The sequence below is a fragment of the Mobula hypostoma genome, chromosome 20 (genome assembly GCF_963921235.1).
Source record: "Mobula hypostoma chromosome 20, sMobHyp1.1, whole genome shotgun sequence".
Classification (NCBI taxonomy): domain Eukaryota; kingdom Metazoa; phylum Chordata; class Chondrichthyes; order Myliobatiformes; family Myliobatidae; genus Mobula; species Mobula hypostoma.
In genome coordinates this window covers 52998655-53024874 of record NC_086116.1, presented here as the reverse complement: position 1 = coordinate 53024874, position 26220 = coordinate 52998655, and the positions used below count along the sequence as shown (strand labels likewise).

Genomic DNA, 26220 nt, shown 5'->3' with positions numbered 1-26220 from the left:
ACGTCATGGCGCGACCGACTGTCTGGCGGTATAACTGGATGGGTAGGCTGGGCTTGTTAGCCTTGGTTGGCAGCCAGTCTAAGAGAAGGACAACTCTGAATCCAAACCCGGGCAGGCGGGGCTCGTTAGCCTCGTCAGGCCATCCACCTCGGAGAAGGACACTCTGACGTAACTCCTACAACCCGAGGACCTCGCTGTCACTGTCCCAGCTTGCTAGGCTATGGTAGATGAACCCCAGGTGTAAAGGGTGGGGCCAGTACTGCGCACACTGCACTCCACCTAAAATGCCATTGCGCAGGCTGAAGGACACGCCCACGTCTATGGCCATCCTCCCCGACCATTCATCAAGCCCTGCAGCGATGAGAAAGGGCCGAAAACGGCAGGTGGAAGATGACGCTGGAAGCCGCAGTTCCGATCCTGCATGCAGGCAGTTCAGGTGTATGGGTCGTCTGATGTTGACCCCGAAGACGACGATATCATTCGGCAGCACCCTGAACGACCAAGCAGCCTTCTTTAGGGACAGCACTGCTTGCTCCACACAGAGAGGGGCCTAGATAAGGTGGCCTAACCAAAGCTCGTTTCCATTTCCCCCAGTTGGCTAGCCGCAGTCAACAGGCATCCTCAAATGTAGTCCAACAACAACAGAAAAGAAAAGGTACACACCTGCCTCACAAGGAATGCAAGGACTAAAGCTCACATGCTGGAACATCAGAACCATGCTCGATACAGCAGACAGTGGTCGCCCAGTACGATGCTCCGCTCTAGTTGCGCATGAACTTTCAAGACTGAATGTGGACATCGCTGCTCTCAGTGAAGTCTGCTTCCCAGAGGAAGGCAACCTTCAAGAACATAGCGCCGGCTACACCCTCTACTGGTCAGGCAAGCCAAAGGCCTTTCTGGCATTGGCTTTATGGTCAGGAACTCCATTGCCTCCAAACTTGGAAGAACTGCCAACAGGTCACTACAACCGCATCATCTCCATGCGCCTCCCACTTCGAACCAAGCAGCATGCCACACTCTATAGTGTGTATTCTTCAAGCGGATCCTGCAGAAAAGGACAAGTTTTACACTGATCTGCGCAAACCTCATACGGAACAGTCCTGCAGATGACAAGGTCTTTATCCTTGGTGACTTCAATGCCAAAGTAGGCCAAGATTTAGAAGCCTGGAAAAGAGTACTTAGCAAACAAGATGTTGGAAACTGCAATGACAATGGGCGCCTGCTGTTAGAGTTTTGCGCAGAGCAACAACTCACCATCACTAACACCATTTTCCAGCAGAAAGACAGTCTGAAGACAACCTGGATGCATCCTCAGTCCAAGCATTGGCACCTCGTAGACGACATCTTGGTGTGCCAGAGACACCTTCGGGACATCTTACTCCCCCGAGTGATGCCCAGCGCAGAGTGCCATACGTACCATCGTCTTGTCCGCTGAAAACTCAGTCTCCATTTCAAACCCAAGCCAAAGAGAGGAGGCGCTCCAGGAGTGTCATACAGACCATCAGCTTGTCCGTTGCAAACTCAGTCTGCATTTTAAACCCAAGCCAAAGGCAGGAGGTGCTCCAAGGAAGAAGTTTCAGGTTTGCAACCTCCAGTCAGCTGAAGTGAAAGCTGAGTTTCAGAAGAATCTTCAGTCGGAGCTTCAGGATCCCAGTTTCCCCACAGACTCCTCTCCATGAGTGCTTTGGGAACACCTACAAACCACCATCCTGCAAACCTCTGAAGAAGCCCTAGAATTTTCTACAAAGGAGAACAAAGACTGGTTCAATCAAAACAACCAGAAGATCCAAGAATTGCTGGCGAAGAAGAGATCCGCCCACCAGGCGCACCTTGCTCAGCTGTCTTGTCCTGATAAGAAAGCAGCCTTCTGCTTTGTATGCAGCAACCTCCAGCACAAGTTTCAAGAGATTCAGAACGTGTGGTGGACCAACCTTGCAAAGAGAACCCAGCTTTGCGCAGACACGGGTGACAACAGAGGGTTTTATGAAGCCCTGAGAGCAGTGTACAGCCCTTCGCACCAGGTCCAGAGTCCCTTGCACAGTGCAGACGGTCAAGCGCTCTTCACAGACAAGGCGTCCATCCTAAACCAGTGGTCAGAACATTTCCAGACTCTGCTCAGCGCCCACCGCATGGTCCGAGACTCAGCAATTCATCGCATCCCACAACAGCCAGAGAAAACAGAACTGGACAAGATTTCAACCCTAGAAGAGACAGTCAAGGCCATACAGCAGCTGAGAAGTGGCAAGGCAACGAGAGTTGATGGAATATCACCTGAGATTTGGAAGCATGGGGGCCCAGCATTGCACACCAAACTCCACGAGTTCTTTGGTCTGCTGCTGGGAACAAGGTAAACTACCACAGGACCTCCGTGATGCAGTCATCATCGCACTGTATAAGAACAACGGGGGAAAGTCCGACTGCTCCCACAACCGGGGGATAACTCTTCTCTCTATCGCAGGAAAAATCCTCTCAAGAGTACTCCTGAACAGATTGGTGCCCATCACTGCAGAAGAAAACCTCCCAGAGAGCCAGTGTGGCTTCAGAGCCAACTGGAGCACCACCGACATGGTACTTGTTCTCGGGCAGCTCCAAGAGAAATGTAGGGAACAGAACAAGGGATTGTACATGACGTTTGTCGACCTTACCAAAGCGTTCCGTGACCGTGAGCAGGGAAGGTCTGTGGCAAATCATGGAACGACTGGGACGCCCCCAAAGTTCCTCAGCATGGTCATGCAGCTACATGAAGATCAGAGTGGCCAAGTCAGACACAACAACGGTCTCTCAGAACCCTTCCTGAAAGGCAACGGAGTAAAGCAAGGCTGCGTCCTCGCGCCGACTCTCTTCACCATCTTCTTCAGCATGATGCTCGAAAGGGCCACAGAAGACCTTGATGACGAGGACGGTGTTTACATCTGATACCGCACTGATGGCAGCCTGTTCAACCTGAGGTGATTACAGTCCCACCCCAAAACATTGGAGCAACTCATCCGAGAGCTACTCTTCGCCGGCGATGCTGCCCTTGCTGCCCACACAGAGACAGCCCTGCAGCATATAACATCCTGTTTCGCAGAGACTGCCGCGCTCTTCGGACTGGAAGTCAGCTTGAAGAAGACAGAAGTTCTCCATCAGCCCGCACCTCAGGAGGATTACCACTGCCCCCCCCTGCATCACCATTGGTAATGTAGAGCTGAAGACAGTCCACCAGTTCAGCTACCTGGGGTGCACCATCTCATTAGATGCCGAGATCGACGAAGGGATTGACAATAGACTGGCAAAGGCAAACAGCGCATTCGGCAGGCTGTACAAAAGAGTCTGGAACAACAAGCATTTGAAGAAAGGCACAAAGATCAGCGTGTACAGAGCCATTGTACTGACCACCGACTCCTTGAGCGTTTCCACCAGCGCTGCCTCTACACCATCCTCAACATCCACTGGAGTGACTTTGTCACCAACATCGAAGTCCTCGAACAGGCGGAGGTCACCAGCATTGAGGCCATGCTGTTGAAGACACAGCTGCACTGGGCAGGGCACATCTCCAGGATGGAGGATCATCGCCTGCCCAAGACTGTGCTGTATGGCGAACTCTCCACTGGCCACCGTGACAGAGGGGCACCAAAGACGAAGTACAAAGACTCTCTGAAGAAATCCCTTGGTGCTTGTTACATTGACCATCACCAGTGGTCTAATCTAGCCTCCGATCACGAGGCCTGGCAACACACCATTCCCCAGTCTGTTTCCTCCTTCGAGAACGCACGCAGGGCTGGCATTGGGGACAAAAGGAGAAGGAGGAAGAACCGCGACACAGCAGCACCAAACCCAGAACAGAATTTCCCTTGCAGCCGCTGTGGCCGGACCTGCCTGTCCCGTATTGGCCTCGTCAGCCACCAGTGAGCCTGCAGCAGACGCGGGCAGCCCCCTTCCTAAATCTTCGTTTGCGAAGCCAAGCCATGACTAACGATTTAGAAGATGACGTGGTAAACAGGACAGCAAATCTGTGGATGACACCAAGACTGGGAGTGTAGTGAGTGGACAGTGAAGAAGGTTATCAGCTTGCAGTGTGATCTTCACCAGTTGGGAAAATGGGCTGAAAAGTGGCAGGTGTAATTTAATCCAGACAACGAGAAAATGCTGCACTTTGGGAGGACAAACCAAAGTATGACATGCACAGTAAATAATAGGGCTCTGACGTGTGCAGTAGAAAAATGACCTGGGAATACAGACCCACAGTTCCTTGAAAATGGCACTACAGTAGACAGAGTTGTAAAGAGAACTTTTAGCATATTGGCCTTTATAAATCATGGCATTGAATACAGGAGTTGGGATGTTATGTTGGAGTTATACAAGAAGTTGGTGAGGCTGAATTTAGAGTATTGTGTACAGTTCTGGCCACCTACCTATAGGGAAGATAACAGTAAGCTTGAAAGTTTACAGAAAATTTTACAAGAATGTTGCAAGGAGCTGGGGACCTGAGTTAAAAGGAAAGATTGAATAGGTTAGGACTTTTAAGAAACTAAGGGAAGATCTTATAGAGGTATACAAAATTATGAGGGGTATAGATAGGGTTTTTTTTCCCCCTTAGGTTGGGTGAGGCTAGAACTAAAGGTCATAGGTTTAGGGTGAAAGGTGAAACCTCCAAGGGAGAAGGTTTTCACTCAGAGCATGGTACAAGTGTGGAACAAGCTGCTAGTGTAAATAGTAGATGCAAGTTCAATAGAAAAAATTAAGAGAAGTTTGGATAGATGCATGGATGGGAGGGATATGGTCCAGGTGGAGCTAGATGGGACTGGACAGAAGACCAGGTTGGCATGCATTAGGTGGATTGATGGGTCTTTTTCTCTGGTGTTGTACTGTGACTCCCAAACAGGATTATAAATAGGACTGCCGTGCTCATGGATGATCTGTTATTTCATTTCTCTGCACCCGATTCAAATTTGAAAGTGCACTTCTGTTGGTGTTCGGTCACGATTCTCTCTCAGAATTTCATAATACTAGTCACAGTAAGTTCACAGGAGGGCTTAAAGGGCTCTTGTGACCATGGAATCTCAGAGAAAATGGGAAAGGAGAAGCAGGTGAACAAACTGGACAGGTCAGAATAAACTTTACTTCATTGAGAATCATTATTTTTTATAAAAATATGGAAGTGATCCAATGAACACTCAATGGTAAACAAAACTTGCAACATCACAGTGACATAATAATCTGCCTGGCCTGCTGAACTTCTTCAGCATTTTGTGTGTGTTGCTTGCATTTCCAGCATCTGCAGATTCTTTCTTGCTTATGACATAATATTCTCCTACCTTTGATTTTTACAAGCCTCTCATGCAGACGGCTAATAAAACTTACTACATCACAGGTACAAGTAACAGATTTATCCCTCAATTTGTTTACGTGGTACAACTGTGAAAACCTAGGTACCAATCAGAAAGATGTCCAGCATCCATGACACTGAACCAAATCAGGAGGAAGCTCATTGTCTCCAAGCTTGGATACCAATTTTGATCAAGAAGCCCTTCTCAAAGACCATGTAGCAATCCAGATCCTATCATCTGTAACCCAAGAGGTCAATAAGGAACTCATGAACATGCTGCAGCTGACATCACCTGCATCTTCTCAAACAGCATAGACAAGAGATCAAGTCTAGATCCTACTGCTCCTTTGGCTCAGAACCACAGAACGGTATTTTTTTATCAGTGGAGCACTTGAAAAGGCTTAGGTGTGGCATTCATGTGAACCTTGTGTCACTGCACAGATACAAATATAAAATATCCCCCTCTTATGATGCAGTCAACTAACCGCCATAATCCTGTGTTAAAAAGATGTGAGAGATTCAATCAGCTGCAGTACAGAGGCAAGCTGTATTATTTAAGTCTTGTTCTCTGACTGAAAGCCTATTATCTTCCACATTAAGGCTCAAGGTGTCTCGGTTTCTCCACAGTGTCCTCAGAGACTACACACATATCGGCTGCCGATAAGAATTCCACTTTTAGACCTTCCTTTTCACTTAAGAAGCAATTACAGAACAGATACTGATCTCCCGTTCTGTGGGAAAGAATTTTTAATTCCACCTGGATAGTAAAGTCACTAGACAGATGATTTCTGCAGAGATATTCAGACTATGAGAGCAATGGAATTTTGTATACTGGTTATTATAGGGAGAGGCTCTGAGAGAATAATTCGTCAATGAAATTGAACATCTTTGATGGATTAGTCAGCCTTTTCTCACCTGTGACTTTTAAGAAACTCTATTTAAATGCACTTATTCCCTTACATACAATCAGTCCCCAAGGATTTGTGTGGCACTGTTATAATAACTCTACCATTCAACTTAGTCTGACTCAAGCTAGCTAGCCTAAAGAGAGAGGATTTAAACAGCAGTCCACACAAGGGCAAAAGAAATTTCAAGGATGAAAAAAGTCCAGTAAATCTGCCCACCCCTTTTGCACCCTATCCTCCCAAATTAAGTCAATTTTTCCAGTGTCCTCAATCTCATATAAAATCCTACAGCTCAAGTACACTATCTACTTCCTAACTATCTCATCTTAGTAAACAGATAGATAGTTAGATATGGCCCTTGTGGCTAAAGGGATTGGGGGGTATGGAGAGAAGGCAGGTACGGGGTTCTGAGTTGGATGATCAGCCATGATCATACTGAATGGCGGTGCAGGCTCGAAGGGCCGAATGGCCTACTCCCGCACCTATTTTCTATGTTTCTATGTTTAAGTAAGCTTCTCTTCTCAGTAAAAGAAAATTACTGAAATGTCTTCAAGTTCATGTTGATTATTTTGCAATGCTTTTGTTAAACTTTCTGGCCGGTCTTTGCCAAACACGCTTTACAGCCCTTTTTAAACAAGGATATCATGATTACTATTTTCCAGCCTTACCTGCATAGAGTCTTCAGTGGGTTGAGCCAATATCACTGCTCCATGCTGTTCAAATTCCTTGATCCTGACTCTCAAATGTTCTGTCGAACACAAATGGATAATTCTGTTCAATTTTCTCTTGCCTTTAGTGACACATTTCACATCAATAGCTAATCATTTCAGGACAATAAAATAAAATAAATAAAGGCATTCGCTAGTCTTGCGAGACCATGGATCTGTGCCTGGAAAGTCTTCACTCTCCAGGGCGCAGGCCTGGGCAAGGTTGTATGGAAGACCAGCAGTTGCCCATGCTGCAAGTCTCCCCTCTCCATGACACTGATGTTGTCCAAGGGAAGGACATTAGGACCCATACAGCTTGACACCAGTGTCGTCGCAGAGCAATGTGTGATTAAGTGTCTTGCTCAAGGACACAACACGTTCCCTCAGCTGGGGCTCGAACTCACGACCTTCAGGTCGCTAGTCCAATGCCTTAACCACTTGGCCATGTGCCCACACGACAATAAACTGTATGACAAACTATAACCTGACCATTATTAATTCCCGCATTAATATAGACATAATTCTGTGTAACTAGACGGTAGGTCTCCAATTCCCAATATCCAGGCAAACTGCACTCATCAGCTGCTCAATTCTACACAAAAGGCAGGGACTAGAACAATGCCTACAAGGCATGATAGATGGAGAGGCAATCTACTTCATAAGACAAAGTGTGGAAATGAATGCAAGTTAAACACATGAGACCCTTTGGACAGAACTGAAGAGAGGTAAAACAAGCTAGCTTTCAGTAGAAGTGTGGGAGGGATCCTAGGAAAAACATGTCCAGATGGGTTAAAATTACCCGGATATTCAGATTCTTTATCTGTGTCATGTGTCTGGATTCTTTGTAACCTTAAAACTAGGTCCAATGCAAGTTTGAGGAACATCACCGTCTGTGTACATTACACCTTTCCAACTCAAAACTAAATTCTTCAACTTCAGGTAGCTCACTCTTGTGTATATTAAAACAGATCAATTCTGCCTAAAATAATTTCCACCATTTTTCTAACTCTAGTTTACAGTTTGGCCTCCTGGCCATGCCCCAGTCTTGTCATTCACAACATATTTCAGAAATAAAGTAGCTTAATGTGCTGGTTAACAGCGATCAGAACTCACACTATTACAGATACTGCTTTTCTTCTGTAGATCTCGCCACCACTTTCTCTCCTACTAAAAAAATAACTTGTTTTTGTCTCTTTTAAAGTTGTAAGAGTTAGAGAAGAATTAACTGTTTCTTCATGAACAGAGTCCATCCAGCATTTTTTGTTTTTCAAATTTTTAAAGAATTTTGTAGAAGTGAACAGAGTATATAATGGGCCTCTGTGACTTGCAGCATCAAATATATGTGACATTTCTGAAACAGATTATTTAACTCCTGCACTGCATACTGCTTCTTCACTTCTGCTGCTTTGTGCTGGGCCATATTTCACAGGTTATATGGAGAAAGGAATTTTCTGCATGAGTGAGCTCCTGGAATGTTCCTTTGGGTGAAAGAACACAGACACTCAAATGCTCTGTTGCTGTTTGACTGAAGAGCTAGATATTCTCAATGTGCAAGCAACAAACCATCCTCAGGCATTATCAGTAAAATAAAGATTATATAACCATTCAACACACACAAAATGCTGGAGGAACTCAGCAAGCCGGGCAGCATCTATGGAGAGAGAGCACAGTTGACATTTCAGGCCCAGACCCTTCAGCAGGACATTTCACCATTCAACTGTTTAAGAATTTAAAATTCCTTTCCAAAAAAATATTTACCATTTTCAGTCTTGATCTCCTCATAGTCTACTATCCTCCATAATAGGCTTCCCTTCTCCTCCTCTAGCTCAGCTAATCTGTTCTGAGATGTCACCACCTGTTCCTCAGCTGCAGTCTAGATGGATAAAGGGGTAGGATTGAATAAGAGGAAAAAAATTAAACAAAAATTACTGGACAAGTAATAATCTGAAATAGGACAATCAAAGAACAACTACATTCTTCAAGAAAGAAATGCATTGCTACCAAGTTTCAGTTCCTTTTGATATACATAGTGGTGATATAATACTGATGCTTAAGTGAAATTTTACTCCGGGCACCATATCTTTGATAAAGGCTGAACAAATATTATTATAGGCAAAACCTTACATTAAAATTTCCAGTCTGGGGTTGAGGAGGAGAAAAGAAGGATCAGCCATGATAAATGGCAGAGCAGACTTGATGGGCCAAATGGCCTAATTCTGCTCCTGTGTCTTATTAAGTTTTTAGTGACCTGGATAGCTCGGTACACTATCAGACTTTTAATCTGACGGTCCAAGGTTCAAGTCTCTTTGCCAGTATTTGCTTTGAAAAATTAACTCAAATGGTAGAGTGTTCACTTAGCATGGAAACTGTAGTAGGATTGATGCCTGCTTTCTCCATTGTTCTTTTGGGCACCACGGTGTAATGGTTAGTGCAAAGCTATTACAGATTGGTGCGTCAGAGTATGGAGTTCAATTTTGGCACCGTCTGTAAGGAGTTTGTATGTTCTCCCCATAACTGCATGGTTTCCTCCAGGTGCTGGTTTCCTCCCACAGTCCAAAGATGTACTGTACTGGTTATAGGTTAATTGGTCATGGTAAATTGTTCTGTGATTAGGCTAGGATTAAATAGTTGGGTTGCTGGGCTATGCAGTTCGTTGGACCAGAAAAGCCTGTTCTCTGCTGTATCTCTAAATAAATAAAATAATACTCTCTGACTCTGACTATGATTTCTGTTGGATTACTATATAACTCGGATATTTGACTAATGGCTTTTAGGGGAGGAACTATATTATCTTTACATGGTCTGGCTTTTGTGCAATAATCAACACCGCCGAATTCTTAACTCCCTTCTGAAATAGTAATTTTTGGGCAATTATTGGACTTGTCAGTGACATCTACAGCTTGCAAATGAATTTTAAAAAAAACAATAGATAATGTTCATGGTATTATAGAAAGCAGGTGTGAATGTTTAATGACAGTGTTTCTGGGATGAGATAAATGAAAAGTACAACAGGACTGGAACTTCTTTAATAGCAGAAGGTAATAAACCAACTATATATCAACTTTAACTTCTGCATTCACACTCTAGAAAACACTTTCTGTGGTCCGTCTTTTTACGGGGGAATAGAAAATTATCTCCATCCCTGATGGATATGGGGGCTCTTTGTTGGGAGTCACCCATCAGGTCAATGGCTTGATTCTTTACTTCAACTGTTCACTGTAATTATCCTGAAAGCTTGCCTTAACCGGACTATTTGTCAGACTCAAGACATCAATGGGAGAAGTCATGGGAGACAACCAAGAGACTAATAGTTGGAAATTCATCATTTGGAAAGTTTGACATAGCAACAAGTTGCAGATAAAATGTGCCCAAATAAATTGGGCAGCACAAAGACACAGTGCTTAGAGAAAGCTTCAGTGCCCCAGGTTTAATCCTGATCTCTGGTGCACATTCTCCTGGTGAATTAATAGATTTCCAATGGGTGCTCTGGATATGCTAGTTGCAAGCTTAATTGGCTATAGTATATTAACCCTAAAGTAGTGGGTGGTAGGAGAGGGAATAGACTATAGGAAAACAGATGGGGGAACTGGATTGATGGGATAGCTCTGGAAGCAGGCAGGGAGTGGTGCAATGATTTCTTTCTGCGTCATAAGAAAACAAATAGCTTACTGTAACAACAATTAGCATAATCTGGTAGGTCCACTCAGAAGGGAAGTAAATCGAAGGTGAATTAGATTTAATAACTTTGCTCAAAGAATGGGGAATCAGTGGGAACCAAGGGACAGGAAGACAAACCCGCACATTTAAGAAGATTTCAAGGGGAATAAGATGGAGTCTGAGAGTTTTAAAACTTGGATGCAACCAGGTGAACCTTAGCAATCCCACACTTCATATTCTTACAATAGAAACAGAAAGGTTTCCATTTCCTATCTAAAGAGAAGATTTTAAAACAACATCTGCACTAAAGGGACAAAATGACACCTGTTTGGGACTCACCAGCCAAAAAGGTTCTGATAAAAGAATGAATAGATCAGAAAGTGAACTGAAGGTGATGTAACAATAATAGAGGAAAAGTATCATGAATTAGCATTTGTAAATGAAAGTTAACATGTTCAGAATGATGAGCAAGGAATGCCAGTGCAACAAATAGAGTTTAGAAATGCACTTTACGTAGAACATGGAACAGCACAGGAACAGGCCATTCGGCCTAAAATTTTGTGCTGAACCAATTGAATTAGTAATCAAATGGCTAACTAATCTCTTCTGCCCACAAAATGTCCATATCCTTCCATTTTCCTCACATTCATGTGCCTATTTATGGAAGATAGAACTTTGTTAAGAAGCAAGCCCGGAAAAGATATGGTGAATTCTAGTCTGAGAGCAATAAGAGCTAATGCAATACACACAAATAACAGAGGCTGCAATAAAAAGTGGGGTTAACGTATCATTGGACTGTAGCAAGTCTTCACTTAGCGTTTGGAAACAACTAGAAGATGTGAAGTCTCACTGCCTAAGCCTGATTGACACCTACATGATATAAAAGTAGTAGTTCAGAAATGGGTTTACAACCCAAGCTGCTTACAGATTAACCAGAGTACTGAAATAGCTCTTTATCTGCAGGCTTGCGGCTATATATAGATCTTGTTATTATAGAAAAGGTGGATGTATTGCATTAATCCTTACAAAGAGCCAAGAGAATGCACAGAAGGGCATCAAAACAGAAATCAAATTAAGCTTCAATAATTACAATGATAACAAGATCAATGTATTAATTTTCAGAGGCATCTGAAAGGTGTAATGAAACTGCTCCCAAAAACACTCTAGAGTGTGCTAAAGGCTAATGATACACAACAGACCTTGCAGCTCTGAACTGTCCTGTATTGGGCTTGGTTAACATTATGCAGGTGTCGGTTGGGAACATGAACCAGTTTCACTTCAGACATTTTCTCAGCTCCACTCCCTTACGCTCTAGGCAGTACGTTCTTTTTACACCATTCAGTATCTCAAGAGACCACACTATATGGGTAAACTACATATCAGTAAAATAACCACAGAGACAGTTAGGTCCAATTCTGTCGTACCTGCATTACTACATTTACATTAATACACTTCCCAGCAAGACCCTTAACTATGCTAGTACTGGCCTGTACCAGCAACAGGTGGGTCCCACTGTAACACGAGATGAGCAAACTCAGTAAAGTTCAGGGATCAAAACCGAGGCCTTCCTGGTCTCCTTGGCCTTGCTTTACACTGAGCAGTGTACCCAACAGAAGCTACTTGCAAACTATAAATGAGGCTTCACACAGAATGTTGATACAAAATGTAAAGCACCTGCTGGATCAGTCCTAAACATCCCATTTGTTTGTGTATGAGAATAATCCTAACAACAGATCTCAAATCTACTTTGCAGTAGTTACTTTCTCCTCATCCTGCAGAATCTCAGAATTATTACAGCACACAAGGCAGCCATTCAGCCAATTGTCCTTGACCACTTCGTTTGACAGTATCATTCCCTAACAGCATAATTTTCAACCTGTTTTATGCAATAGATTTCTGACCTGTAGTGACTGAACTTTTCCTTCAAGCTCTTGGATTCTCACAGATGCTTCTTTTTGTGATATTCGGTCAGCTTCTGATTGCTCATTTTCTCCAATTTGCTTCAGATCATCTGCAGGGGAAAAAAAATATTGGTTTTCTTCAATTTTAGACCATAAGATATAGGAACAGAATTAGGCCATTTAGCCCATCAGGTCTGTTCCACTATTCCATCATGGCTGTTTTATTATCCTTCTCATCTCCATTCTCCTGCCTTTTTCCCAGAACTTGATGCCCTGACTAATCAAGAACCTATCAACCCCCACTTTAAATATACCAAATGACTTGGCCTCCACAACTGTCTGTGGCAATGAATTTCACAGATTCACTACCCTCTGGCCAAAGAAATTCCTCCTCATCTATGTCTAAATGGACATCTCTCCACTCTGAGGCTGTGGCCTCTGGATTGAATTCTGTTCAGTTTTATTCTGAAGGTCTTAGCTCCAAAACAAAAATGACAAAATTCAGGGCTGATGTCCACACATACTACTTCAAGCAGTACATCCTGCATGTAAAACAACTTCTGCACAAGTTAATATCTCTGAGTTGTACCCTTCCCACTAGATTGGGAGACCACTTCGCCGAGCATCTATACTCCGTCCGCTAGAAAAAGCAGGATCTCCCAGTGGCCACCCATTTTAATTCCACTTCCCGTTCCCATTCTGATATGTCCATCCATGGCTTCCTCCACTGTTGCAATGAGGCCATACTTAGGTTGGAGGAACAATATCTTATATTCCGTTTGGGTAGCCTCAAACTGATGGCACAAACATCGATTTCTTAAACTTCCAAGTAATGCCTCCCACCCCACCCCTCTTCCTTTACCATTTCCAATCCCCTTTTCCCTTTCTCACCTTATCTCCTTACCTATCCATCGCCTCCCTCTGGTGCTCCTTGTCCCCCTCCTTTTTCTTTCTTCCATGGCCTTCTGTATCTTTCACCAATCAACTTCCCAGCTCTTTACTTCATCCCTTCCCCTCCAAGTTTCACCCATCACCTGGTGTATCTCTCTCCCCTCCCCCACCTTTCGAACCTACTCTTCAGCAATTTTTCTCCGCTCTTGCCAAAGGTTTACAGCCCGAAACGTCAACTTTACTTTTTACCCATAGATGTTGCCTGGCCTGCTGAGCTACTCCAGCATTTTGTGTGAGTTGCTTGGATTTCCAGCATCTGCAGATTTTTTTTTCTTGCTTGTGAAACACTCCGGTCTCCTCAGCTGCGCAAGTCTAGAGAAGACAATCTCTGGCCCTGCCCAACGCACGAGACTGAGGCACAAGCCCATCCCAAAACCCCATTTGTGTGGATACTGTGTAATTTGTTACCCTCTCACAAATCAGTGCCACTAAATAACAGGCAGTACACTGCATACAATTAAACGATTTAGCTTTATAATTCTTAATTTGACTAAAGGGTTAGTACAGAAAGAACAAGAAAAAGGAAAAGGGCCCATTTTAATGAAACTGTCTAAAGTGCACAAGTTGGAGCTCACAGTTTCCCTGGCACCGATCCTCCATTAATCTCACCCCAGGCTTTAGCAAATCACGGCCTCACTCCTAATCGTATCCTACAGCCTCTTCTCTCCTACCTCTTGCTTCTTCCCTCTCTGTCTCTCTCACAGAAGCCCCAAGCCCAGCCTTAGTGTCCCTCACCAGAGAATCCTCCCCTTAATCCGACCATCCTAATTGGACGGCACACAATTCTCCTATCTCTTATCTTCAACAGTAACCCAAACACAAGCTGAAACACAAGTGGCTCGCACAGAACAGCACAAACTTAAATACAAAGCATCATAACAGTAAAAAATAGGAAGCAGGGCATTACATTTGTAACTTGATGAAAAGCAACAATAATACACGTACTGATATGCTTAATCCAGAAAACAAACAATAGACCAACTGATTTATTGCTAAACATCCACGTAAACAGCTCTAGAAAGGGAGATCGTAGGAAAGAAATGTTAGCATTTGACTGTACAATAGGAAACAAACTTAATAATTAAGTTGACTTCCTCACCTTTTAAAAGCTTCACTTCATCAGTTAGGGCTTGGCATAATTTTTCTTGGGCTTCAACTGTGTTCTGCAGCTGTTGATTTTGTGCTGTCAGTTCATCGTAGGATGTCTGTGCAGTCTGCAAGGTCTGTTGCAAATGCATAAGTGTACAGTCTTTCTCTGTTAACTCTGTCTCATGTTTCTCCACTAGCTCTCTCAACCTTGCCTCAAATGACACTTTCTCCAGATCAAATGCAGCTCGCAAAGTAGACAAGTTGTCTTCCACTTCATGCAGCTTTTCATTGAGAACCTGAAAATGAGAGGCAGACAAGATGAACAATGCCTGCATCAACATTTTCAGATATAAGCACTATTCTTTCATCTCCAGCAAGCACTGGTTCAAATCCAAGGAAAAGCTAATTTACAATCTATCATCCTGGCAATATCTTGATACAGTAACACTAGATTATCATTTAGTTTACAACATACAAAGAAATCTTCTGTTTTTAAATCAGTTTCTCAACAAATTCATTCTTCTATTCCTATTATAATTTTAAGATACTTTATATGTAATGAAAATACAAGATCAATGACCATGAACATGAATTTATTGGCCTCTTAGCCGACGACGTTGGTCCCATACATGTTTTTAAGGGACATGTTGCTCTTAACCAGTCTGGCCTTTACCTAACTCCAGATCTCTACTTAAAGTGACTAATTTTGAACTTACGAATGCTATTCTAAGTTGCTCAGCTGTCAAAGCAATCAGAAAAGTCAGTAAAAGATGGTCACATTTTCCCCTCTGGTGCTCTTTGCATCTACAGATCCTCACAGTTGAACTTGAAGTTCTCAATAAAAATGGAAAATTAATTATTTCAAGGCAGCCTTCTACATAAAGCTGCAAGGTCCAGACAAATGAATAACAATACCTTTTTCTCCGAATCAGAGTTATTCAGCTCCTGCTGCAGCATTTCCACCACACGAGTCCTCCCCGCTAAGGCCTCCTCCTTCTCTTCCAGCTTTCTTTGTAAAGATTTCACAGTCTGGGGGTGACACAAAACACACCAAAATGTAAACAGCAGGGATTAAAGGAAAAACAAACAACACAGTAATTCTCTTCAAGATATTACTGATAACACTGTCTGAAGAATTAGAGTGGAATGAAAATAATGCCAGGACATTGTGCACATAGTCACATGCACATACATTCAGTAGTTCACCATACAACATAAACATGTAGAGATTATTGAAAAACATACTAAGAACATAAAGCTTCCTGGAAGTCTGTTTATAACTCAGCCATCTCAAATACAGAATAGTTTGGTTACCCTTACCCTTTAAAATCTGGGCAACTAAAATTGTATAAACCTCACCTTATAAACCATGTAACAATTACAGCACGGAAACAAGCCATCTCGGCCCTTCTAGTCCGTGCCCAACTCTTACTCTCACCTAGTCCGATCTAGCTGCACTCAGCCCATAACCCTCCATTCCTTTCCTATCCATATAGCTGTCCACCTTACTGCATAGTGTCAGAAGTTAGTCTTCCCAATTCTCGTCATGCTCCTGAATTTCAACCTGCTTATTTCCATATGCATCACACTGACTAAATGTCTGCACAACCAATTAAATAATGACCTTTAGCTGTTCAATTTCTTGTCAAGTAATAACTACCCTGCTCTATAGACATTTACTATTTTCTTTTTTTGTACACACTGCCCCATTTCTCCTATCTCAACCCATTCACTACGACATCTGAATCTTTTTGAAATTATTCAAATCTACAAGCTTTTCCTCAGCAGGACTTTCATTTTGATTATGGGTTTCCCTTGGTGTTCTCACTAATATTTACTCTTCAGCTTATACCAATACACAGATTACCTAGCATTGTTGTTTGTTGGAGTTTGCTTTGCACAAATTTGCTCCATTAACAGTTACACAGCAAGGGCTTACTCTGTGTTGTATCACTAAATAAACAAAGAAATAAATCTTTTAAAAAATTTAAAAAAGAAAAAAAAGAGAATTTTTTTTAAAGTTGCACATTTAAATAGACTACAAGCTGCAGCATCCTCACAGGTTCCCTATGAACAGAAGTTCTTTCTAACCCACAACTTTGGGTCTCAGCAAATTTAATATAATTAAAGAGTCAATATTTCAAGTGAATGGGCTGAGATAGGAGAAATGGGACAGGTATTGTAAATACCATGATGACAGAATTTCTCAAAGCACATTAGCTTACCCTAAGCATTTTCTATTCATTATTACTTGTCTTCATGGTTAAATCAAGTCTCACTCTCTCATCTAACCTCTTCCCATTCAGTCTACTGTAAGTATTAGTTCATTACTACCTGAGAAACACTTACTTGCTGTAGTTCTTTGTTGATCTCAGAGCCAGATGCTAGCTGGACAAGCTCCTCTTCATGTTTTTGAATGCACTCTTGGAATCGGGAATCCTTTTCCAGAATGACCTCCCGAAGTGACAACAGCTGTAGTCACAAAAAATGTACATGCAACCACAGGTTGAGCTATAGAAAGAACCAGAGGCTTTTCATCTAGCCAGAGTTGTCAGGGCACAGGCCCAAATAAACTTTGTTTGAATGCTCTATTTTGAGTTTGTTCCTATAACGTAATGCTTCCATCAGTTCATTAATTAACACAAAGTCTAATTTTCAAAACCCTCAGAAGATTCAAAGGTTCATTAATTATCAAAGTATTATGCAGTATACATCTGAGATTCTTCTTCTCCAGTAAGCCATGATACAAATAAAACCATGGAAATAATTTCAAAGAGAAACAGCAAACCCAACCCATCCCCCCCACACACAAAAGAACAGTAACACAATCATCAACCGCTTCCCCAACCCCTCCCTTGCACAAAACGCAACAACATCAGCCCCCAAAGCCCCCTCCACCTGCACAGAAAACTAAAAACTCAAGAACATTGACCCCCCCAATCTCTCCCCCGCAAAAAAACTAACATAAATACAACAAAAACATCAGCCCCCAAAGCCCCCTCCACCTGCACAGAAAACTAAAAACTCAAGAACATTGACCCCTCAATCCCTCCCCCGCAAAAAAACTAACATAAATACAACAAAAACATCAAACCCCAAGCGCCCCCTGCCCCCACACAAAAAACAATGAGAAAGAACGGACGACACAACACAAAATATAAAAAAAACAGAATCCATAAATGCAGTACCTCAGTAGCATCCTCCAAAAATCACTGAAAGAGACAGACACTGCCCGAAATGGCTGCCTGAAATGGAAATGACCCATGCTCCACCTTCCCTGGGAATATTTGATGGGAGAATGGAGAGGATACGGAGGTGCTTGCCCTGTGTTCTGCCTTTTCTGTCTCAGGAATTAAATCTTTACCTCTCGTGCATGTTCAGCTTCTTTCTGCTTCAGAAGTTCATTAGCAGCCTGAAGCTGGTCTTTCATACCCTCTGCAGTCGCCTGCAGAGTCCGAAAACTGTCTTCCTGTTTCTGAAGCTGACCTTTAAGGTTTTCAATCTCGTTGTGCAAGGGATGTTCCAGACCACCCTGTCAAAACAGTTTAAGAGGAAGAACAAGTTCAATGCAAGTGAGTAATACAATAGATCGATAGAATTCCTTGACATAAATTCTATAAAGGCCAAAGAGGAACACTTCATGTAGTTAGGATGACACAGTGAAATGGCAATCCCAATCTAGTTCACTGCAAGAAATAACAGGAACTACCTCTAACACAGCCAAAAATTAGCCATTTCACTTCATAAGACCATGAGGTATAGGAAAAGAATCAAGCCATTTGACCCATCGAGTCTGCACTGCCATTTCATCATGGTTGATCCTATTTTCCTCTCGACCCCAACCTCCTGCCTTCTCCCTGTATCCCTTCATGCCCTGACCAATCAAGAATTAACTCTGCTTAAAATATACATAAAGACGTGGCCTCCATAGCTGCCCGTGGCAAAGAATTCCACAGATTCACCACACTATGGCTAAACAAATTTCTCTATTGTAAAAAGACGCCCCTCTATTCTGAGGCTGTGTCCTCCAGTTGGATACTTCCTCCATAGGACACACTCTCTCCGCATCCACTCTATCAAGGCCTTTCACCATTCAATAGGTTTCAACAGGGTCACTCCTCATTCAGAATCAGAATCAGGTTTTTTATCACCGGCACGTGATGCGAAATTTGTTAACTTAGCAGCAGTTCAATGCAATACATAATCTAGCAGAGAAAAAAGTAATAAATAAAATAAAAATAATAAATAAACAAGTAAATCAATTATGTATATTGAATAGATTTTTAAAAAGTGCAAAAACAGAAATACTGTATATTTTAAAAAAGTGAGGTAGTGTCCAAAGATTCAATGTCCATTTAGAAATCGGATGGCAGTGGGGAAGAAGCTGTTCCTAAATCGCTGAGTGTGTGCCTTCAGGCTTCTGTACCATCTGCCTGATGATAACAGTGAGAAAAGGGCATGCCCCGGGTGCTGGAGGTCCTTAATAATGGTCACTCCCTTTCTGAGACACCGCTCCCTGAAGGTGTCCTCGGTACTTTGTAGGCTTGTGCCCAAGATGGAGCTAACCAGATTTACAACCCTCTGCAGCTTCTTTCAGTCCTGTGCAGTAGCCCCTCCATACCAGACAGTGATGCAGCCTGTCAGAATGCTCTCCACAGTACAACTATCGAAGTTTTTGAGTGTACTTGCTGACATGCCAAATCTCTTCAAACTCCTAATAAAGTATAGCCTCTGTCTTGCCTTCTTTATGACTACATCAATATGTTGGGACCAGGTTAGACCCTCCAAGATCTTGACACCCAGGAACTATTAATTTGAATTACATAAGAACATAAGAAATAGGAGCAGGAGTAGGACATCTGGCCTGTCAGACCTGCTCCACCATTCAATTAGGTCATGACTGATCTGGTCATGGACTCATCTCTACTTACCTGATTTTTTCCCCATAACCCTTAATTCTCCTACTATGCAAAAGTCTATCCAGTCTTGTCTTAAATATATTTACTGAGGTAGCCGTCACTGCTTCATCGGACACAGAATTCCACGGATTCACCACTCCTTCGGAAAAGCAGTTCCTCCTCATCTCCATCCTAAATCTACTCCGCTGAATCTTGAGGCTATGTCCTCTAGTTCTCATCTCACCTACCAGTGGAAACAACTTTCCTGACTCCACCTTTTCTATCCCTTTCATAATTTTATATGTTTCTTTAAGATCTCCTCTCATCTGAATTCCAGTGAGTACAGTCCCAGGCATCTCAATCTCTTCTCATAGTCTAAACCCCTCATCTTTGGAATCAACCTGGTGAACCTCCTCTGCATCGCCTCCAAAGCCAGTATATCCTTCCTCAAGTAAGGAGACCAGAACTGCACGCAGTACTCCAGGTGCGGCCTCACCAGTACCCTGCACAGTAGCAGCATTTCTTTCCAGATGCCTCGCTATTTCTTTTTTAATGATAGCTTCAAACATTTTCCCCAACTACTGATGTTAAACCAACTGGCCTATTGTTACCTGCCTTTTGCCCACATCCTTTTTTGAACAGTGGCATGACATCTACCGTTTTCCAATTCACCAGGACCTGCCCCAGAGTCCAAAGAATTTTAGTAAACTATCACCAAGCCTCTACAGTAACTTATGCCACTTCTTTCAGTACCCTGGGATGCATTCCATCAGGACCAGGGGACTTGTCATCTTCAGATCTACAAGTTTGCTCAGCACTACCTCTTCAGTGATAGTTACTGTATCAAGGTCCTCACCTCCCATTGCATCCATAACATCTCCTTGACACGTTAGACATGTCCTCCACCATGAAGACCGACACCGAATAGTCTTTCAATGCCTCTGCCATTTCTTCATTACCTAATATCAATTCCCCCTTCTCATCCTCCAAGGGACCTACATTTACTTTAGCCACCCTTTTCTGCTTTATATAATTACAAAAACCTTTGCTATCTGTTTTTATATTTTGTGCTCGTTTATTTTCAGAATCTAGCTTCTCTTTCTTTATTATTCGCTTAGTGGTCCTTTAGTACTTTTTAAAGTTTTCCCAATCTTCCAGTTTCCCACTACTCTTGGCGACTTTGAATGCACGAGCTTTTAGTGTGATGCCTTCTTTTATTTCCTTATTTATCAAAGGCTGGCTCTTCCCACCCTTATTGTCCTTGCTTTTAATTGGAACATACTTTTGTTGAGCACCGTGAAAAATCTCTTTGAAAGTCTTCCACCGTTCCTCAACTGTCCCACCATATAGCCTGTGCTCCTGGTCTACACTAGCCAAATCCTCCCTCATCCCATTGTAGTCACCATTGTTTAGGCATATTTCACTGGTTTTAGATCGAACTATTGCACCCTCCACTTGCATGAGAAACTCAATCATACTGTGATCACTCTTTCCAACAGGATCCCTAACTACAAGATCACTAATTTTACCCATCTCATTGAGCAGCACCAGATCTGAGATAGCATGTTCCCTTGTAGGTTCAGTAACATGTTGTTCAAGAAAGCCATCACAGATGCATTCCATGAAGTCCTCCTCAAAACTGCCTCATCCAACTTGATTCACCCAATCTATGTGCAATCCGAGAACCATCAAATGCTCCTCATAACAAGCCATTTAATCATGGAGCCATTTTCATGAATGTCCTTTAAACCCCCTCCAGTTAAAGCACATTTTTTCCTAAGAGGCCCAAAACTGCTTACAATACCCTGTGAGGCCTCACTAGTGTTTTATAAATTCTCAACATTACATCCTTGCTTTTTTGTTCTAGTTCTCTTGATAAGAATGCTGACATGCATTTGCCACACAGACTCAACCTGCAAATTTACCTTTAGCGAATCCTGCACAAGGACTCCCAAGTCTCTCTGTGTCTCATATTTTTGTACTTTCCCTTTCTTCCTTCTTGAGAAGTGCAGTGACATTTGCAATTTTCCAGTCTTCCGGTACCATTCCTGAATCTAGTGATACTTGAAAGATCATTACTAATGCCTCCATGAGCTATTCAGCCACCTCTTTCAGAACTCTGGGGTGCACACCGTCTCTTCCAGGTGACTTAACTACCTTCAGACTTCTCAGTTTCATAACAGTCTTCTCTCTAGTTATGGTAACTTCACACACTTCATGCCTCCTGACACCTCGAACTTCCACCATACTGCTAGTGTCTTCCAGAGTGATAAATGATGCAAAATACTTATTCAGTTCATCTGCCATTTCCTTGGCCCCCATCTCTGCCTTTCCAGCATTATTTTTCCAGTGGTCCAATAGCCACTCTTGTCTCTCTTTTACACTTTATGTATCCGAAGAAACTTTTGGTATCCTCTATATCATAATTGGATAGCTTACTTCCCTATTCCATCTTTATCATCTTAATGACTTTTCAGTTGTCTGTTTTTTTTTTTAAAAGCTTCCCAATTCTTTAACTTCCCACTAATTTTTGCTCTAATATTTATGGCAAATAGCAAAATGGTACGTCAGAGGATGACAATCTTATGCAAATTAATGCAGCATAGACAATATTTTAATTTGCATCTAAACTGTAGTGCACCTGGCTAGGAACATTGACAGGTAAAAGTAGAGAACTTTAGTCTGTACTTAATCCAAGTTATACTTATCTTTGAGTGTCCGATAGAATTCTGTAAAGGGATCTGTATTTAATATCTATTCTGTACTGTCCCACAGAATAATTGTTGCTTTATGCAATAAGAGTCCCCAAGCATGAATTTGATGTTGAAAACATGGCAGGCAGTCTGCAATGACTATATATAGCACCATTACAGTATTGAAACTTCCAGCTTCTTCACTGCTCTTGAATCCCTAAGTTCTCTTTTTAACATCAATATTCTTTAGCATCCTAGCACTGGTCTTGGCATCGAAAGGACAGGCAGAAAGGCATAGGCGGTGGTGTGGCTCTGTTGACAAGAGATGGAATTACATTTTTAGAAAGAGGTGACATAGGGTCAGAGAATGACAAATCTATGTGGGTGGAGTTAAGAAGTGCAAGGGTAAAACAAAAATCATTATAGGAATCACATATAGCCCTCCAAATAGTAGCCAAGATGTGGGGTTGAGATTGCAAAGGGAGCTGGAAAAAGCAAATAATAAGGGTAATGTCACAATTGTAATGGAAGACTTCAATATGAAAGGGGATTGGGAAAATCAAGCTGGTGTCGGATTGCAAGAGAGCGAATTTGTTGAATGTCTACAAGATGGCATTTGAGAGCAGCTTGTGCTTGAGCCTATTCGGGGAAAAGCTTACATTGGGTGTTGTTTAATAACCAGATTTTATTGGAGAGCTTACGGTAAAGGAACCCCTAGGAGACAGTGATCATAATATGATTAAATTCATACTGTAATTTGAGAGGGAGAAGCATAAGTCACGTGTATCAGTATTACAGTGGAGTAAAGGAAATTACAGAGGCATGAGGATGAGCTCGCCCAGGTGGATGGAGGGGGATACTGGCAGGGATGACGAGAAAGCAGTGGTGACTGAAGTTTCTGGGAATAGTTCACAAGGTCAGGAAATTTGCAAATGTCACTCCACTCTTTAAGAAAGGAGGAATACAAAAGAAGGAAACTGTAGGCCAGTAAGCCTAACCTCACTGGTTGGGAAAGTGTTAAGAGTCTATTATTAAGGATGAGGTTTCGGGGTACTTGGAGTCTAATGATCAAATAAGTCAAAGTCTGCATGGCTTCTGTAAAGGGAAATCTTACCTGACAAATCTGTTGGAGTTCTTTGAGGAAGTAACAAGTAGGGTGGACAAAGGAGAGGCAATGGATGTCACTTACTTAGATTTTCATAAGGCATTTGATAAAGTGCCACACATGAGGCTGCTTAACAAGATAAAATCCCATGACATTACAGGAAAGGTACTGGCGTGAATAGAGGAATGGCTGACAGGCAGGAGGCAGCGAGTGGGAATAAAGCAGAACTTTTCTGGCTGGATGCCAGTGACCAGCGGTGTTCCTCGATGGTCAGTATTGGGACTGTTACTTTTCACGCTGATTGTCAATGACTTAGATAAGGAATTGATGGCTTTGTGGCAAAGTTTGCAGATGATACAATGATAGATGGAGGTGTAGGTAGTGCTGAGGAAGCAATGTGATTACAGAGGACTTAGACAAATTGGATAAATGGACAAAAAGTGGCAGATAGAATACAATATTGTGAAATGTATGATTATGCCTTTTGGCAAAAGGAACAAAAGTTCAGACTATTATCTAAATGGGGAGAAAATTCAAAGATCAGAGGTGCAAAGGGACTCCGGAGTCCTCGTGCTAAACTCCCAGAAGGTTAATTTACAGATTGAGTCTGTGGTAAAGAAGGCAAATACAATGTTGGCATTTATTTAAAGGGGAATAGAATATAAAAGCAATGAGATAATGCTCAGCCTTTATAAGACACTAGTCAGCCTGCACTTGGAGTATTGTAAACAGTTTTGGACCCCATGTCTCAGAAAGGATGTGTTGTCATCGGAGTGGGTCCAAAGGAGGTTCACAAGGATGATTCCGGGAATGAAGGGGTTAACATATAAGCAGCATTTGGCGGCTTTGGGCCTGCACTCACTGGAATTTAGAAGAATGTGGGGTATCTCATTGAAACCTACAGAATGTTGAAAGGACTGGACAAGGTGGATGTGGAGAGGATGCTTCTTATGGTGCGGCTATCCAAAACTGGAGGATACAGCCTCAAAATTGAGGGGTGACCCTTTAAACAGAGGTAAGGAGGAATTTTTTTAGCCAGAGAGTAGTGAATCTATGGAATGCTCTGCCACAGACAGCTGTGGAGGCCAAGGCCATATGTATATTCAAAATGAAAATTGGTTCTTTCCTATTGGTCAGGGCATCAAAGATTATGGTGAGAATGCAGGTGTGTGGGTTTGGGTGGAATCCAGGATCTGCCATGATGGAACAGCGGAGCAGATTTAATGGGCTGAATGGCCTAAATCTGCTCCTATGTCTTACAAAAGCTGACCATGGAAGCACCCAAGAAAATATGGGACGAGTGACAAAGAAAACAATGAATGCAAATTTTAAGAGCAATTTCAAGAAAAGGAGAGGTAGAGGGGTTTATGAAATGCCAGAATTTTGGGACCTGTCAGGTGAAGACATAATCAAAGTTTAAGCAATGGAAATAAATGATAAAAGTTCAGCACAGGAGAAATGCAGAGATCTGGAATGGGTTTCGGTTTAAAGGAAAGGAGCGGCACTAATTTGGGAGGCAAATCTAATAGGATAATAAGTCATGTCATCCACTATCAGCTAATGGTTCACTTCATGAAACTTATAACCAGATTTCTCATGTTTTGAAATCCAAGTCAAGAGCCAACAGTTGAAATGACAGAGGAGTTCAGTAATCCAAGTAGACTATAAATAGAACAGAATCCAAAAACCTTAATCTGATCAGAGCAGGTCAAGTCCTAAGATTAAAGGAAAATCTTCTCAACACACTGATTCCACCTTTACTCAGTTGTTCACTTAAGTCACTGGGAAACTGAATAAGACTAGTTACAGTCATCAATGGTCACCTGCACTGTGTCACTACATGACTGGCCATTAATTAGGATTCCAAGCCAAAGCTATATTGATAAACTCCATATGTAATCTAATAAGGTCATGGTTTAATATATTGCATTGGTATGTCATTACATACAGGGCTACAGGGAAGTAGTCACCCTAAGGCCACAGTTAAATGGATGATTGTCAGAAGAGGGAAGGGGGAGACATCAGATAGAGGACAGCACCCCTGTAGGCCTCCCCCTCAAAAATAAGTACTCCATTTTGAGTACTGTTGGGGGGGGGTAAATCTATGTGGGGGAAGCAACAGTGTCCGTGCCTCTGGCAGAGTCTGGCTCTGTGGCTCAGAAGGGTAGGGAACTGAAAAGGATGGCAGCAGTAATAGGGGGACAGATGGGTGATTCTGTGGATGCAAAAAGGAAACGTACATGGTAGTTTGCCTTCCAGGTGCCAAGGTCTGAGGTGTTTCTGGAATGAGGTGGCAGATAAATGTGTGGCTGAAGAATTGGAGCAGGGTGACAGGATTTCAGATTTCAGGATAATTGGGACTTCTTCTGGGGCAGGTGGGTCCTGTACAAAAGGGACGGATTACACTTGAATCTGAGAGGGACCAATATTCTCACAGGCAGATTTACTAGAGCTGTTTAAGTCAATACGGCAGGGGGATTGGAACCAGTATGATAGAGCTGAGGATGAGTCAGCAGGTTTAGAAGTACATGATGGATGTAACATGAATGTAAGGAAGGACAAGCCAATAACTGGGTCCAAATGCAGAAAGAGCAAAAAGTTAAATTGTACCACAGAGTCAAAATTCAAAAGGGCGAAGAATACAGGACTGAGGGTGTTGTATTTAAGCGTGCATAGCATTCGGAATAAGGTGGATGAACTCTTGGTGCAATTAGAGATTGATCGGTATGACAATGTGGATATCACTGAGCTGTGGCTGAAAGAAGGCCATAGTTGGGCACTTAACATCAAAGGATATACTTTGTATCGAAAGGACAGGTAGGAAGGCAAAGGTGGTAGTGTGGTTCTCCTATTAAGAGATGGAATTACATCTTTAGAAAGAGGTGACATAGGGACAGAGAATGTTGAGTCTTTGTGGTGAAGTTAAGAAATTGCAAAGGTAAAAAAAATTATGGGAATCATATATAGGCCTCCAATAGTAGCCAAGATGTGGGGTTAAAATTGCAA

General features: G+C 42.5%; 1 protein-coding gene across 1 annotated transcript in view; it reads right to left on the bottom strand.

The window, feature by feature from the left end:
- The window catches only part of LOC134359533 (golgin subfamily B member 1-like), a 111942-nt gene that overhangs the window by 42632 nt on the left and 43090 nt on the right, over nt 1–26220 (bottom strand). The window contains exons 5-11 of the mRNA XM_063072935.1: nt 17883–18050; nt 16868–16990; nt 15434–15547; nt 14529–14814; nt 12479–12588; nt 8679–8793; nt 6882–6961 (exon numbers count right to left, since the gene is read on the bottom strand). Coding sequence (XP_062929005.1) covers nt 6882–6961; nt 8679–8793; nt 12479–12588; nt 14529–14814; nt 15434–15547; nt 16868–16990; nt 17883–18050 — 996 coding nt within the window. The remainder of the gene's footprint in view (nt 1–6881; nt 6962–8678; nt 8794–12478; nt 12589–14528; nt 14815–15433; nt 15548–16867; nt 16991–17882; nt 18051–26220) is intronic.